The 15,825-nt window shown below is 42.6% G+C and overlaps 1 protein-coding gene across 3 annotated transcripts in view; it reads right to left on the bottom strand.

Annotated features, from left to right (window-relative positions):
- Window positions 1-15,825, bottom strand: part of LOC144508546 (zinc finger protein 704-like) — a 112,172-nt gene that overhangs the window by 19,007 nt on the left and 77,340 nt on the right. For all 3 annotated transcript variants that reach the window (XM_078236579.1, XM_078236577.1, XM_078236578.1), the window contains exons 3-6: window positions 15,067-15,176; window positions 10,628-10,860; window positions 5,698-5,798; window positions 1,511-1,772 (exon numbers count right to left, since the gene is read on the bottom strand). In XM_078236579.1, coding sequence (XP_078092705.1) covers window positions 1,511-1,772; window positions 5,698-5,798; window positions 10,628-10,860; window positions 15,067-15,176 — 706 coding nt within the window. The remainder of the gene's footprint in view (window positions 1-1,510; window positions 1,773-5,697; window positions 5,799-10,627; window positions 10,861-15,066; window positions 15,177-15,825) is intronic.

Below are 15,825 nucleotides of genomic sequence, written 5' to 3'. Positions count from 1 at the left end.
AGTTCTATCAATAGATACCAGAGAAAAAAGTACGCATTGACAAGTTCCCATGGAAATACACAATATCTAGTTATAACTTGTACTCTTTGCAAACAGGATAGAAACTTGCACTCTCGCAATTGAAGATTAAAAAAAAATAGCCACTGTAGACTGATAGTGACTTAAAGAGGGAGTTCGAAAAACTCACAGGTTGAAGTTCATTGAAAGAAACCACAATAGAGGCAGAATCCGTACATTTTTTAAAAAAAAAGAAATTTGGTCGAAATTACTTGAAAAAGTTTAAATGATCTGAGAGCCAAGAGGACAGATAACACCAAGTGGTTCATGTGCAGACTTGATGGGCTGAGGTTAGTTTCTGTGCTTTAATAACTCATGATTACTGTCCTTTTTTTTTGTATGTGGGTTGGGGCAGATGGGGGTGGGGTGGGGCAAGAGAGTGCAGAAAGGTTGTCTGCTGCCTGCGAGCAGACTCTCCAGCTTCCATTTTCTGCACAGCCTCAATCCTGATCAGTACGGTAGAAAAGGACAGGACATCGAGCACTGTAGCCCTGATTTTCTCAGCAGTTCTTGCAGCTAAAGGCTCAAAACAGGTTACTCTCTCATTAAGACAGTATTTGACCAGAATCTGTCCCAGTAAGACAGAACGAGTACATTAATAATTCCTCAGAATCAGCTTACTTCAATGGTAACATTTTTACCTCCATGGTGTGAGTTCAAGTCCCATGTTAAAGAACCCGAGGACATTGACTTCGACTGACACTCCTGTACAGCGCTGAAGGATTGCTGCACGATCAGAGCTGCCATCTTTTGAATGAGATACAAAAGTAAATGGATGTGTGGCATCATTTGAGGAGAAGGGTCTACTCCCAACATCCTGGATAACGCACCCCTCTCAACCAATTCGCAATGAAAACAGATAGACTTCGCATTTGCTCTTTTTTTTTATACTTTTCCAATTCAATCAAATCAAATCCAATTCAGAGTCTCAACAAGTTGAGACATTTCAGATCCAGGCTGACAAGACAGGCTCTTTACTATGTATAAATGAACTGCCATGTTTGCTTGCAGGACAGAAACTATGTTTCAAAAGTAAATGCGTTGCTTAGAGTTGTCCCAACAACAAAAAAAATTGCTACATAAAAGCAAGTTTGTTCTTTCTGCCAATGATGTTTGTTGAAATTAATTCTGTTAAATTATAAATGATCTATTGCAAGCTTAGCCAATATTGTGTCCGATATTTAAACAAAATCCAAGGCCAGGATTCTATGGCCGCCCGCCCCCCACCCCGTCCAGCTGGTTATTAGGGTCCCATCAAACGGAAAGGAGATTTAAAAAGCCTGCAGCATCCATCGGGGTGGGGGGGGAGAAATGCAGTGGCATAGCTGTAAAATTCTGGCCTAATTGTATTAACAGATTTATACTAGAGTTTGCAGCTTTGAAAACCAGGTGACACGCCAGATGGGAGATGTAGAGAGAGTTTGCCACCTTTTCATTTTTCCTGATCATTTACCTGATAAGCATGGTCAGTGCGTACGTGATACAAATTAGTTGGTGCAGACTGGCTCAAGGGGGTCACCAACTTCTCCTCATTCTTCACCAAAGCTGGATCTGAACATCCAGGATCCACATTAGGAAAAGCTGGTGGCATCGTGGTAGTCGGAGACATTGGTGTAAGGCTGCTCAATCCATCCGTCAATGAGTCCACATCCACATCAACCTCGGAGTAGTAGAAGTCTTCTTCACCATCACAGTGGTCAGAGTCACCATTATGCCTGTAACATACGACAGATGTATGGTCATAAAGGCTTTGCATCATGCTTTGTCAACTACTTTCATAATTAGCTCAAAAAAGTTACTGTTGAGTTTCTTGCTCAGTTGATGAGTTCACGATGACTTTGCTACACAGATCTGCAAGTTCTGTTCTCCATTGCCTTTATTCTTTTATTTGAAATCAGAGTTGCAGTTTACCCTTCCATTAGCTTTCTTCAGCCAGCTCCAACATTTCTCTCCCTCAGTCTGGATTGTTAAGTTCCCCTTTGCCCATTCTACACACTGGCAATGCCCTCACCCATTAAGACCTGCTCTCTAGAATTCCTTCCCAAAAATCGCTCATTCCCTGATTCATGCCTTCCCAACTTCAAATACCTGAAGCATTTTGGGATCAGCTTGGTCCCGTGGAGGCAGGTTTGAAGATAGGATTGGAAGCAAATTTGGAGATGAGGGTTGGCGGACAGGCTTGTTACCACAAGCTTGCTGGAGGCAGATGAATAATGGCAGTGGCTAGCCACCTTGTCAGGAGATGGTGGCATTGTGATAATGTCAATAGACTACTAATCCAGAGGCTCAGTCCGGGGATATGGATTCAAATCTCACTGTGGCAGCTGATGGAATTGAAATTCAATTAATAAATCTGGAATTGAAATCTAGTCCCAGTGATGGCAACCATGAAACTATCATAGATTGTCGTAAAAAAAATCTGATTCGCTAATATTCCTTAGGGGCAGAAATCTGCCATCCTTACTTGGTCTTGTGACTCCAGACTCTCAGCCATGTGGTTGATTCTCACTGCCTTCTGAAATGGCCAAGCAAACTGCTCAGTTCAAGTGCAATTTAGGAATGGGCAACAAATGCGGGCCTCGTCTACATCCCATTGAAGAATAAATAAGTGGCCGGTAGGCAGTAATGAGCAATTAAGAACCTGATGAAGGGAATAGGGAGGATTCAGCCAGGATTTTTCTGATACCTGAGCAGACCTTTGGCAGGAGGTTGGGTGGCCATCGGAGCCAAAGGCTCCACACTCCAATGGCAAGGCATCTGCAGCCTCAACAGTTCCACCAGACAGATTTCTCCCTCCATGCCGATGGGGCCTACTGGCTTTGTATGTCTTCACTTGATCTATTTTCTGGATGCATCTGAGGGCACCTCCATTTTGAGCCACCTCACGCACTCCTTTCAGCCTCAGCCGCAGCCACTTCTCCCAGTGAGGCCGCCAGCCTTCCAGAGGTGCGAGCCCTCTGATGGGACCTACAGCCATGGTAACCTGCAGATCAGTGAGCAGGTAATTGGCCAATTAGGAGCCCGCCTTCCTGTGGCATTGGAATGGTTTCTATTCCTGAACATAAACAACCATCATAAGATTCTGCCCACTGTGCCCGAGGTAGCTGTTTGAAAGAGTTTTCCTCCTCTTCCTAATTCTCCAAGTTTATTGAAATTTATCCGTTAGGTTTTAGGGGTGGCATGGTGGCACAGTGGTTAGCACTGCTGCCTCACAGCACCAGGGACCCAGGTTCAATTCCCGGCTTGGGTCACTGTCTGTGTGGAGTTTGCACATTCTCTCCGTGTCTGCGTGGGTTTCCTCCGGGTGCTCCGGTTTCCTCCCACAGACCAAAAATGTGTGCGTTTGGTTGATTGGCCATGCTAAATTGACCCTAGTGTCAGGGGGACTAGCAGGGTAAATGAGGGGTTTGGGAATAGGGACTGGGTGGGATTGTGGTCGGTGCAGACTCGATGGGCCGAATGGCCTCCTTCTGCACTGTAGGCATTCTATGATAACATGTCTTATCAGCTTGTGCCCTCGCTTTTAAGAGATTTTGTATTCAGACCTCTAAATATCTGTTCCTTTCACAAGTTTTCCATTTAGTTTATTATCCCATTTCTTTACATAAACTTTTATTCCCTGTAACAACCTGATTATAACACAGTTCCCCTCAGTTAACCATACTCTCTATCTTTTGGGGTCACCTGCAAAATCTATAACTCTATCCTCTATTTCCAACCTTTCTATCATTAAAACTTCACCACAGCAACTGACAGAACACTTCAGCTCTGGAGAAACCGGTGCTTAAACCCTTACACCAAAAAAAAAATCCATTTTATCACTACTTGCTTTCTGGCTCTTAACCAATTTCTAATCTATCCTGTCACAATCCCTTTAAACATGTCCTTTGCCCCAGGTCATTTTTCAAGTGTTTCTCTCGAGAATTTCGCCATACACCTATACTAATTTCATCCAAGATAGGGATAAGCAGCACCGTATTTTAAAAAAAAATTTCAGTACTATTTCAGTCACATGATAGCATCGCGATTCCAAATAATGTGATATGAAACGGAATGCGAATAGTAAAGTATTGGCGTAATATTTAAAAATGCAAGTAAATTGTGGTGACACTAGTATGGAAATTTTAAATTGCCGAAAGAGGACTTGTTAATTTTCCTTTACTCTATGGGTGGCAGATTTTCCACTCAGTGCAGAAGTGCACTTCTACTAATGCTAGAAGGCACATATATTCACACAGTCCTGTCTGTCCTTTGCAGACAGAAGGAGCATATCCATGCAATAAATTTTCTAATTAAGCAAAGCTTGGTGGACAGCCATTCCCTGGTTCATTCCCCATGGCAATGCCTGACCAGAGTCAACCTTTCTGGTGTGAATTTGAAACAAAAGCTTGGCAGTTAACAGTTCTCTGCTGTATTCCCCATAGCAATGCTTCTACCACTCAGAGTCCACTTGCCTACCAACCAGCACTCTCCTCTTATGCAGTATAAATTGATTTTCCCTTTATGGTTGGTTTCTCCTGTGAGCTATCCTGATAAGTACAAGACAAAAAGCTTTGATAGTATGTCTCTTTCTTTTTCCAGCAATGCACAAGAATTCTCAAATACGAGGACATATTCAGCGCAGAGAAATCTTAGTCCAGAAGTATGGACAAGTTCCATCTTAGAGTTAACATTTAACCTTGGTATTAACTGAATCGAAGTCAGTTCACAGGATATGCAGATTACCATGTTAAAATTAATTTTGTCAAAATGGACATGAAAGGCTAAAAAGGGATGACCTTAATACCCAAGAGCTCTTGTGGCGCAGTGGATAGATTCCCCAGCTCTAAGCCTGCAGCCAGGTTTGGGTCCCACCCCAGGACTTGATGGCCAAGGAAAATATGTTCATAACATGGTCCAACAGGTTGCATTTCAACCTGCAAATCTTTCCAACACACCAATGGCTGGCAGTAGGAGTGGGAGACTGTCCTGGTCAGTCATGTTTGAAGCGGAGTGGCACCCCTCAAGCACTGAGCCTCTAACGACAAATTAGTGACCAGTCCGAAGAATAACTAACTATGGAACAGACAAAAGTCTGCCTTAGTGCACCACTAAGTGTGAGAAGAGAATTGGAATTAACACCTAAACCGTCAAGAGTTCAGTACCAGTATTAACTGTGTATTAAAACAGAGTACTATAATTAATTGCTTCATTTGATCAAAACATTAAGCTCCCTGTTCAAGGATGCAAAACCTATTTTCAGTAATTGTGCAACAGCAGAGTGGCACCATATGGTCCAAATAATAACATCCAAAGGTATCATTGATCCCAACAATGGGAGGAGTTTCAACTGTACAAGAACCCTGTATCACACATATCTTAATAGGTGAAAACTGATTACAGTTTCTGAACACGAAAGCCATTTACCAATTTAAGCCAATTAGCCTCGGATGCATTCAATTTGAAATTCAGTTAACACTCAGAAAGGCGTCAAGTCACAAGTAAAGTCTACTTGAGAAGCATCTTTCTACATTAATGCAGAGCAGAAGATTGGACATAGTACGATTTTTCTTAAAATAAAATAAAAGGTACTCAAGAACAAAGCATCAGGGTTAAGGTCATAACACTTTCATCATTTAAATGCCCAAGTTTCAGACCTACCCCAAATGGAGTGTGCGAACGTGTTTCTGAATCCCTGATGACGTACTCAGAACTTTCCCACAGTTCTTCCACAAACATTTAAACATGACTTTCATGGAGTTCTGCAAGAGAGGAACAGATGGAGCAAAGTGAACAAAGCTATTATACTAAATCCTAGTAAACATCAGAAGGGAAATTCAGAAAGGCACCATTCCGAGCACAAAACTTGACCAGCATCAAGTGCAAGTTGGAGACAGAATTGGGGTTACAGTTTTACGGCTGTCTGCTGGCAGGAGAGCTTCGTAGAGTTTGCCCTTTCAGGAGCAGAAAAAAAAAGGTCAATACACCATATCAGGACCTGTCCTTTCTTTGACAAGTTCCACTATCCACTTTCCCATTAATGCAACAAATCTCCCTTACAGTTGTGAAGGCAATTCCTCAGGCATCTGCATGCCAACGTCTCTACCCATCAGCACTCCCTTCTCATACAGCATAAAGTTACCCCCAACATTGGTATTCTTGCGATTGTCCTGATGAGCGCAAGATGAAAAGCTTTGACGAAATCTCTTTTTTCAGCAAAACTCTTGCAGTCATGCACTGGCTGGTGTTCCAAGTAAATGAAAAGGATTTCTAAAAATCAATGCTCTGGATTCACCAAAATTTGTGCAATGATCACAAATTCTATTCCAAAATTATGTGCAAGGTGGACTTCACTTTGTCTGCTGACAGTCTCTTAAACCAGTTCTTGCCTGGGAGCAGAGATCTACAGTATGAAGTTGTGAATTCCCCAATTGCCTGTTCTTCGCATAGAATGGGAAAAGCAGCAGCACAGGGAGAAGTATCCTTTTAAAGCTGTAGTTAAAGTTACAGTTTGAGTCATGTGAAATAGCCTTGCCCTACAGTTAAAACTCACAGTGGGTAGCATTGCTGCCTCACAGTGTGCTAGGGACTTGGGTTCGATTCCCGGCTTGAGTCACTGTCTGTGCGGAGTTTGCAAGTTCTCCCAGTGTCTGCGTGGGTTTCCTCTGGGTGCTCCGGTTTCCTCCCACAATCCAAAAAAAAAGATGTTCTGGTCAGGTGAAATGGCCTGCTTGTGGCACAGTGGATAGATTCCCCACCTCTAAGCCCGCAGCCAGGTTTGGGTCCCACCCCAGGACTTGATGGCCAAGGAAAATATGTTCATAACATGGTCAATCGGGTTGCATGTCAACCTGCAAATCCTTCTCCGTCAGTATACCCGAACAGGCACTGGAGTGTGGCGACTAGGGGGATTTTCACTTGTAACTTCATTGTAGTGTTAATGCTAAGCCTACTTGTGACTAATAAACATACTTTAAACTCAGCCTGCACTGGACCCAAGAAAGCTGCATGCCAACAAAGCACGAAGAAGCAGTCAGAAATGTGCCACTGCCCAACACACCAAGGTAACAACACAAAATAAATTGTAGAACATCGTTGCAATTCTGTCTCCGTGTGTGGTTTCCCCCAAATGCAAAAAAACTCAAGACTTGTACAACCAGAGTCTCGACAATCCCAGCTTCCACCCCCCCCCCCCCACTAAAGCACCACATGCTAAACTTGAGACACTGATGTTTAAGATTCTTGATCTGCAGAGTTTTAACCACATGCATGCAAAACAAGCTGAATATATACTTGCAAAGTAGCAATTACTGCAAAAAAAGTAGTTAGATCTTCCCATTTCAAGTAATTATTAATCTAGACTAGGAAAGTGCCATAGACATCCCCTCCCATTGTCAATAAAGGAAAATAGCTGCAAGGCGTTTTAGTGAATATGAAAGACAGAAAAAAACAACAATCCCAGAAGTGAACAAGCCTGTTCAACAGCAGAAGGCTCCTGTGTGGTTGCAGCAAAAGTTGCATTGCTGGGACAATTCCAAGTGCCAGTCTTCAAATTAGATTTTAAGCAAAGACTATAAGCACACACAGCAAACGAGACACGCACAAATAAAAAAAATAGATAATTTAAGACTAGCATGAGGAGGTTCATGTAAAAGGAATTACCAGTGCATGTTAAAAAAAAATCTGCTATAAAACTGCATTGGTAGCTGAACAGTAGAAAGCAGAAATTCCAGTCACATTTTCCCGGCAACTACAGGGTTGCGTACGGATGGCTCGAGAAGACAAATGGCTGGATTTCTGCTAACTTCCATTATGGTTTCCCAAAACCTAAATGGCTTATAGAATAAGTTCTTGACAAAATCCTCACTAAAAATAAAGCTAATTTATGTTTCAAAATTAAGAACACATTTAGGCAGATGGACACTATTTATGGGGCAGTCAAACACGTAAAGCTCTCTTACATGCATGACAGAGGGATGAAAGCTTCGAAAACATCCCACCAGACCAAAGCGGGAAAAAAAAATCTTGATTAAAATTGCAATGGTCTGTTGCAAATTCAATGGAGTTGCATTACACTCCCAGACGTTTTTGTTTTAAAAAGAATGGGTGTTGTTCACTTGCTAGCAAGTTTTCAAGTATCCCCCCATTGCCCGAAGAGAAAACTCTAAAAACAGTCCAACAATGTACCATGCAGGGTGCCAAGGACAAATAGCCTGCAGCTCATTTTAAGTTCCAAACATAAAGCATGATGATAGTATAATTGGTTTTAGAATTTAATATTCTTTGCAGACAGGATAAGTGGTTATTTGTTCATGTTGACACAAATTTTATCTTTTCACTTTCCTAAACTATGTGCATACAATACCGCATTCTACAAACTTTCTTGCGGGATAATTTACCCCCTGATCTTTCTGTTCAATACAGCTGTAACATCCTACAAGCTTTCTAAATCCATACTATAGTAAAAGATAGAACATTTTAAAAAGTAAAACTGGGAACAGTCAGTTGTGCCGAATAAACATATTACTGTGTACAATAATTGTGGATTTCTCAAATTGAAACACTTGAATCCGAGATCAACCACTGCAATATTTCCTAATAAACATCACTGTCTAAAACTTCTTACTTTTTTTCCCCCCCCACTGAGGAAAGGTGTACACCCCGCAACACCTCCACCTCCAGTCCACTAACTCTACTCATCCAAAACACAACTGATTTAGGAAAAACGTTTAGAAATTCTGTGCAAAAACATTTTGCCGTGGTGTAAGATTCTGGCGATATTCTCCTACTTCCCTCTATTTTCTGCACAACATCCAGCTGACCAATTATCCCAACCATGCTGAACTTATCTACAAGTCCCTCAACACCCCAACTCTACAAAGTCCTCATCATATACACCAGATTGTTTCATATTTGCAATGTGACGCATCCCTCTTTCCTTTCACACCATGTTCCATCAAGTGGTTAGCACTGCTGCTTCTCAGCACCAGGGACCCGGGTTCAATTCCGACTTCAGGTGACTGTGGAGTTTGAACATTCTTTCCGTGTTTGGACTGTGGGAGGAAACCCACGCAAAGATGTGGGGGTTAGGTTGACCTGCCATGCTAAATTGTCCCTTAGTGTGCAAGGGAGATTAGCAGGTTAAATACATGGGGTTATGCTAGGGTCCTGGGTGGGATTGTTGTCAGTGCCGACTTGATGGGCCGAATGGCCTCCTTCTGCACTGTAGGGATTCTATGAAGAATGGCACAACCTTCAGCTATCTCCACCTAGTACTATTAGAGAATTCTCTCTAAACCTCAGTCATGTTTCGTTATCTATCTCTAACCTCACCATCTTACTCCCCATCCCAAATCGTTTTCCACAGATGCTCCGCTATTTTCAGTTACTCCCCCATCTTGTAAATCACCTTGGAATATTTTGCTATACTTAAGATTCCACATAACTGTAAGCTGTTACCTATACGTGACTGGAGGGAGAAAAAGACGGAAACTACCATGGCTAATTTTACCAAATATAAAATCATAGAATCCCTACAGTGCAGGAGGTGGCCATTCGGCCCATCGAGTCTGCATTGACCGCAATCCCACCCAGGGCCTATCCCCATATCGCCACACATTTACCCTGCTAATCCCCCAATTTAGCATTGCCAATCCACCTACCCCCCCCCCCCCAACACAAATATGCACTACCCCAATTGCAAAATTTTTCAAGAATGACAAAATGTGCCAAGAAACCCAAAATGGGTGCAGTGACTCTTATCTCAGGTGGACAGGTCTTTTTCCCAGGGAAGTGGAATTGAAAACTAGAGGGCATAGGCTTACGGTGAGAGGGGACAGATTTAAAAGGGCCCTAAGGTGCGTATATGATGTGAGCTGCCAGTGAAAGTGGTTGAGGCAGGTACAATGGCGACATTTAAAAGGCATTCGGATAAGCACCTGGATGGAAAAGAATTAGAGGGATATGGGCTAACCGCAGACAATTGAGACTAGCTGGGAGGGCACCGTGGACCGGTTGGGCCGAAGGGCCTGTTTCCGTGCTGTACTGCTCGACATGCATTTTGTGCAGCATTATAACAGAACATATAACATAGGACTCTTCAAAAATTATATTCAGTATGACACAATTATACTGTCTCCATTGCTGAAGCACTCAATGCTGTTGTACCAACAAAAATATACATCCCATATCATTGGCAGAGCTCTCCAATGTCTCATTTGGTTCTTTCCTTCAGAAAGATCTGAATAAGAGCAAGGCGACTTTATTTTCTATTTTGACTAAAATTGAGTTCGGTTGTGTGGCAGCAAAACCCTACCCAGCGATTTCAGGGCGAACATGACACACACCCAGGGTTGCAGAGCCAATTATTAGGAGAGAAAGAAAAAGGAAAAATAAAACATTAAAAAAAATAAGCTTAGTGGTTGCAACTTTCATACCAAGTCAATTAGCAAAACCACATAGGCAATGATTCAGTAGGATAAAAGCTAAACACTACATTGGTAAAGCAATTTAAAGAGCAATTAAGTGGTTTCTTCTTACAAAATAAATTCAGAGCAGATCCAGTACTGAAATTTGAAAAAAAAAGACAAACCTTTCTTTTCCTGGGAGCAGGTTCTTCAAACAGGAAGTGAGATGCCTCTGGTTCATCAATGCCATCGTCCGATTGTCCAGATAATGGTTTGGAGCCGTCACCTGGCAGTGGCGGTGATGGCGTGGATGGGTTGGAGTGGTCGCTTGGAATGTCCCAACTCCAATTGCCACTGGTGGTGCTGCTGCCATAGCTGGCAGACAAAGTTGGCCCCTCCTTTGACACTTTACAATTATCTGAAAGCAATAAAAGCAAATTCTGAAATTATAAAGGGAGGTAAGTACAGATCAATGTAATTAGTTTGTTTTTATCCATTCATGGGACATGGACATCGCTGGCTGGCCAGCATTTTTGCCTGTCCCTAGTTGCCTGAGGTCAGTTGAGAGTCAACCACGTTACTATGGCTCTGGAGTCACATTTAGGCCAGACCAGGTAAGGATGGCAGGTTTCCTTCCCTAACAGACATTAGTGAACCAGATGGGTTTTTCCCCAACAATCGACAATAGTTTCCTGGTCATCAGTAGATTATTAATTCCAGGTTTTAAAAAAATATTGAATTCAAATTCCACTATCTGCCGTGCGGGTTTCGAATCCGGGTCCCCAGAACATTAGCCGAGTTTCTGGATTAATAGCCTAGCAATAATACCATGAGGCCATCACCACCTCTTGTGCTGCACAACATAGAATCTACAGTGCAGGAGGCCACCATTTGGCCCATCGAGCCTGCACCGACAACAATCCCACCCAGGCCCTATCCCCGAAACCCCACATATTTACCCTCCTCATCCCCTGACACTAAGGGGCTATTTATCACGGCCAATCAACCTAACCCGCACATCTTTGGACTGTGGGAGGAAACTGGAGCGCCAGGAGGAAACCCACGCAGACACGGGGAGAATGTGTAAACTCTGCACAGACAGTGACTCAAGCCGGGAATCAAACCCGGGTCCTTGACGCTGTAAGGCAGCAGTGCTAACCGCTGTGCCAGCCCTGCATATATATAAAAAACATATACATAATTACACGATATTTAAATAAGTTATTTTAAAAATCGAATCCAATACTGAGCGAGTTGGTTTGCATCAGAAAATAAGCGCTTTCAGTGTAGCCAAGGTAGGCAAACTACCCCCTTCAAATGTTCTCTCCAATGCTGCTTTTCAGTTGTCCTCTAGAAGAACTGTACAGCAGCAAACCAAAGATGAATGCTTCTGCAATCTTGTCTCCATGCAGGATTTGCCAAAACAAGGCACGGAGGTTAGCACTGTTGCCTCACAGCTCCAGGGACCTGGGTTCGAATTCAGCCTTGGGTCACTGTCTGTGTGGAGTGTGCACAACAAACTAGCTGGCTATTTAAGTAGTTTTAGTATTTATGACGACTACCCAAAAGGACTACTCCAAACAATGTTTTACAATAGGCAATGGGCATTATTGTTAAATAAAATTAATGGTTGCTGAGTAAACAAACTGCAAGAATAACAATAAACATTGCAAGATATTTTAAAAACCTGATGGAATTGCAGACAGGAGGTACACGGTATTAGATTGCCAAATAAAGGAAGAGTGGTCTCGGACTGTAAAAGTGAGTAGATGTGGTCCTAGAACATGGATTGAACAAGGAAGAAACAGCACTGGATTGCAGAATGGGAAAATGAAGAGCAAGAGTTGCATTTATATCGTGCCTTTCATGATCACAGGACATCTCAAAGTGCTTTACAGGCAATGAAGTACAGGTGATCTATTTTTTTTCCCTGAGAATCACTGAAGGTTAATTATTGGCCAGGATTCCAGAGGCAATTCCCTTGCTCTTCTTCAGCATAGAGCCAAATGATCTTTTGGGGGCGATTTTATCAGCTCACCCCGTATATCAATGGGCGGGGCAGGCTGCTAAAATCAAGCGATAGTCAAGAAATCAAGTTTCTCACCTCTCGATCTTACCAGCACCGGATATCCGGCGCATTCAGAATCCCACCCATTTCCGGTGCTAGGCTGCATAAATTATTTCAATTTATTTTAAACAGCATTTGCATGAGCCAGGGAGGCAATCATAAGAACATAAGAACTAGGAGCAGGAGTAGGCCATTTGCCTCCTTGAGCCTGCTCCGCCATTCAATAAGATCATGGCTAATCTTTGTGAACTCAGCTCCACTTACCTGAACACTCACCATAAGCCTTAATTCCTTTACTGTTCAAAAATTTATCTTTGCCTTAAAAACATTCAATGAGGTAGCCTCAACTGCTTCTCTGGGCAGGGAATTCCACAGATTCACAACCCTTTGGGTGAAGAAGTTACTCCTCAACTCAGTCCTAAATCCGCTCCCCCTTGTTCTGGTTTCACCTGTCAGTGGAAACAACCTCCCTGCTTCTATCTTATCTATTCCCTTCATAATTTTATGTTTCTATAAGATCCCCCTCATTCTTCTAAATTTCAATGAGTATAACCCCAGTCTACTCAGTCTCTCCTCATAAGCCAAACCTCTCAACTCCGGAATCAATCTAGTGAATCTCCTCTGCACCCCCTCAAGTGCCAATATATCCTCTCTCAAGTAATCGTCCAGGCTCACTTGCATTTGTGGACTTGCCAGGAGAGGTTCTCCCCGGCGAGGATCACATATGTTCCCCATGAACGGGGATCAGTCATGATGGCCTCACCAGTAGAACCGGAGGCTATTGAGGCCCCACCGGGCAGTGCCGGGGCAAAGCCTACGGGAGACTGATCGGTTAGGGAGGGGACCCTGCTGCATCTCTGCAGGCGATCGGTGGGGAAGCGGGCAGGAGGGTGACTGGTCACAGGCCCCCGCGATAGTTGGGTAGGGGGCAGTTGGGGGTCCAGGCCGGCTCTCTCTCTCAGACCTGTCAGCCCTCTGCTGGTTGTAATTGCACATGTGCAGCCATAGAGGTCTGCAAATGCACAATAGCTCCCTTTGCTGCTGCAGCAGGCTTGCTGGCGATTTAAGCCCAACCCACTCTATCTAGTGGCTAGAAACAGTCTAGCCCATTTTTTTTACTTGTCTAAGTGCATAAGATTGTGATTTTGGACTCGGGCAAAAAAATTGGATCTGAAACTCCCATTTTCACGCTAGCTTGGCACTTAAACCTTTTTCATAAAATTCCCCTTTTATATACCACCTGAAAGCAGATAGGGCCTTGGTTTACCATCTCATCCAAAAGATGGCACACTGAAAGATGTAGGGCTCAGTTGTGGCATTGAGAAAAGGTAGGTCCCACAGTTTAAAAAAAAAGTTGGAAAAAATATTGTAACTTTGGAAGGAAGAAAGTGAAAAATGCATTTCCTGATGTGCTGCCTTGTATAAACTTGAACATGTTTGTCTTAAACTGTTATGTACACTTTAACTGTAGGTGTGAACCTGGTTATTTTAAACAGGTGATCAACAGTAGCACCTGGCAGAACTCAAGCATGTTAATTAACCATAAGCAAATAGCTTGGGTTGGAAAATATATTCGATTGTAGTTTACACCATTTCCTCTCTTCCACTTAATGTCACATTAAAATTTTCTTCATTTTAGCAAAGACGACTCCGCATCTCCCTTCTTAGGACTATCTTGATTAATAGCAAATATTTTTGGCAGAGCAGCACAGGTCAAAGCAATGCCACATTGAGACTGCAATGGAAATTTTCTCCACCGGGGAGCAGTTAGATAAGAATCAGCTTCCAAAATCGCAGGAATATTACCAACCACCCTGACAAAAGTTTTAAAGAAAATTCAGACAGTGAGTAGAATTTACTTTGGCGGTCTTAAACTTCTGGAGGGGTCATCTTGTTGGTTAAGACACTGCAATAAGTAGCTGTTTCTGTTGTGAGAGAAATGGAAAGAGAAAAAAAGCCAACTTTGATCAAGTTCAACAATTTGAAACAGAACTTTTGGACCTCTAGAAAAAAAAAACTTACGTTTCCTAACCTTTCAGTTGCCTCTTTTTAAAACAAAATACACTTTCCCCACCGTCAATTTTTAACTGAGTTTCTTCAGTAACAACTTCCAGACATGAAGGTCTTGTCTAAGAATCCCAGCTAGCAGCAACATTCCTCATATTGTAACTCGTGTTTGTTTCAAAATCCCAAACAAAGGATGTTCCTGCCTTGCATGATCATGAAATGCCTGTATTTCAAACTTCCTGTTACTGCAGACTATGACCACACTGGCTGCCTAACATGCCACTTTGGAAGCCAAGGGTCAACTTGTCAGTCTCCAGAGGCACTTTGACTGCATAGGAACCACACTCACCAAAGAGGAAGCGTTCAGCCTCGAGATCCTGCTCCTGTGGTCTAGCTGAAGGCAGGAATTCACTGTATGCAGAATAGTCAGGTAAAGAATGCAACTTACCCACAACAAGCATGTCAGTGAAACTATTCATTACATAAACAATTTAGCAAAATTTGAAAATCCTGACTGAGCATAAAGACCATCTAGGTTTAAAAGCCTACCTAATGTCTGTGTTCCTGAGGGTGGACTGCGCACCAGTGGGCTGGTGGAGAGACTGGTCAGAACTGCAGCTGCCATAACTTCATCCATGTCAGCTTCTTCTGAAGGCTTCCTGTAAAAATAAATATTACACTGTGAATAACAGCAGTTAAAGCTAAAAACTCTGCATTTGTCACGCTTGTTTACAATGCAAACGGCATTGCCACTTTGTGCTCATGTTCCTTCTATTCAATGTGGAAAAGAGGCGCGATAAAAATACTTCTGAGACCTAAGAATGTTTCAAAAACTTTGTCGACTGGTATATGATTGTTCACTTAGTATCATCTGTAGTTTTCTTGGAAAAAAACAGGTCTTTAGTAATACTGCATGCAGGCCTGGGATAAATTCACATTTTAACTAGACAGCATTGTTATATCTTTAATAATTTCATACCCTTATTATATAATCTAGTGTGCTGAAATGCATTGCAAACACATTGGTTAACATTCACTCTGTGGACTGTACATACAAACTGCGAATTCGCACTTCCTTCAAAATTTTGATCATTTCACACACATGCTTACATTCTTGCAGCACTGTGCACATGAGTGCACGCACAACAATGCTCTGAGTTTCAGAGATATTATCATATGGCAAGTGGTAATTGCCAGGCTGACTCATTTCCAAAGGGAAAATGGAGCAAACTATCCCAGTATATTCGCAATTTATATTTTATTACGAGAAGGTATGTGCACTGAAGTCAGGAGTCAAAAATTCCAATA

This window comes from Mustelus asterias, chromosome 20 (assembly GCF_964213995.1).
Source record: "Mustelus asterias chromosome 20, sMusAst1.hap1.1, whole genome shotgun sequence".
Classification (NCBI taxonomy): Eukaryota; Metazoa; Chordata; class Chondrichthyes; order Carcharhiniformes; family Triakidae; genus Mustelus; species Mustelus asterias.
The sequence above is the reverse complement of the archived record's forward strand: the minus strand, read 5'-3'. Positions and strand labels throughout refer to the sequence as shown.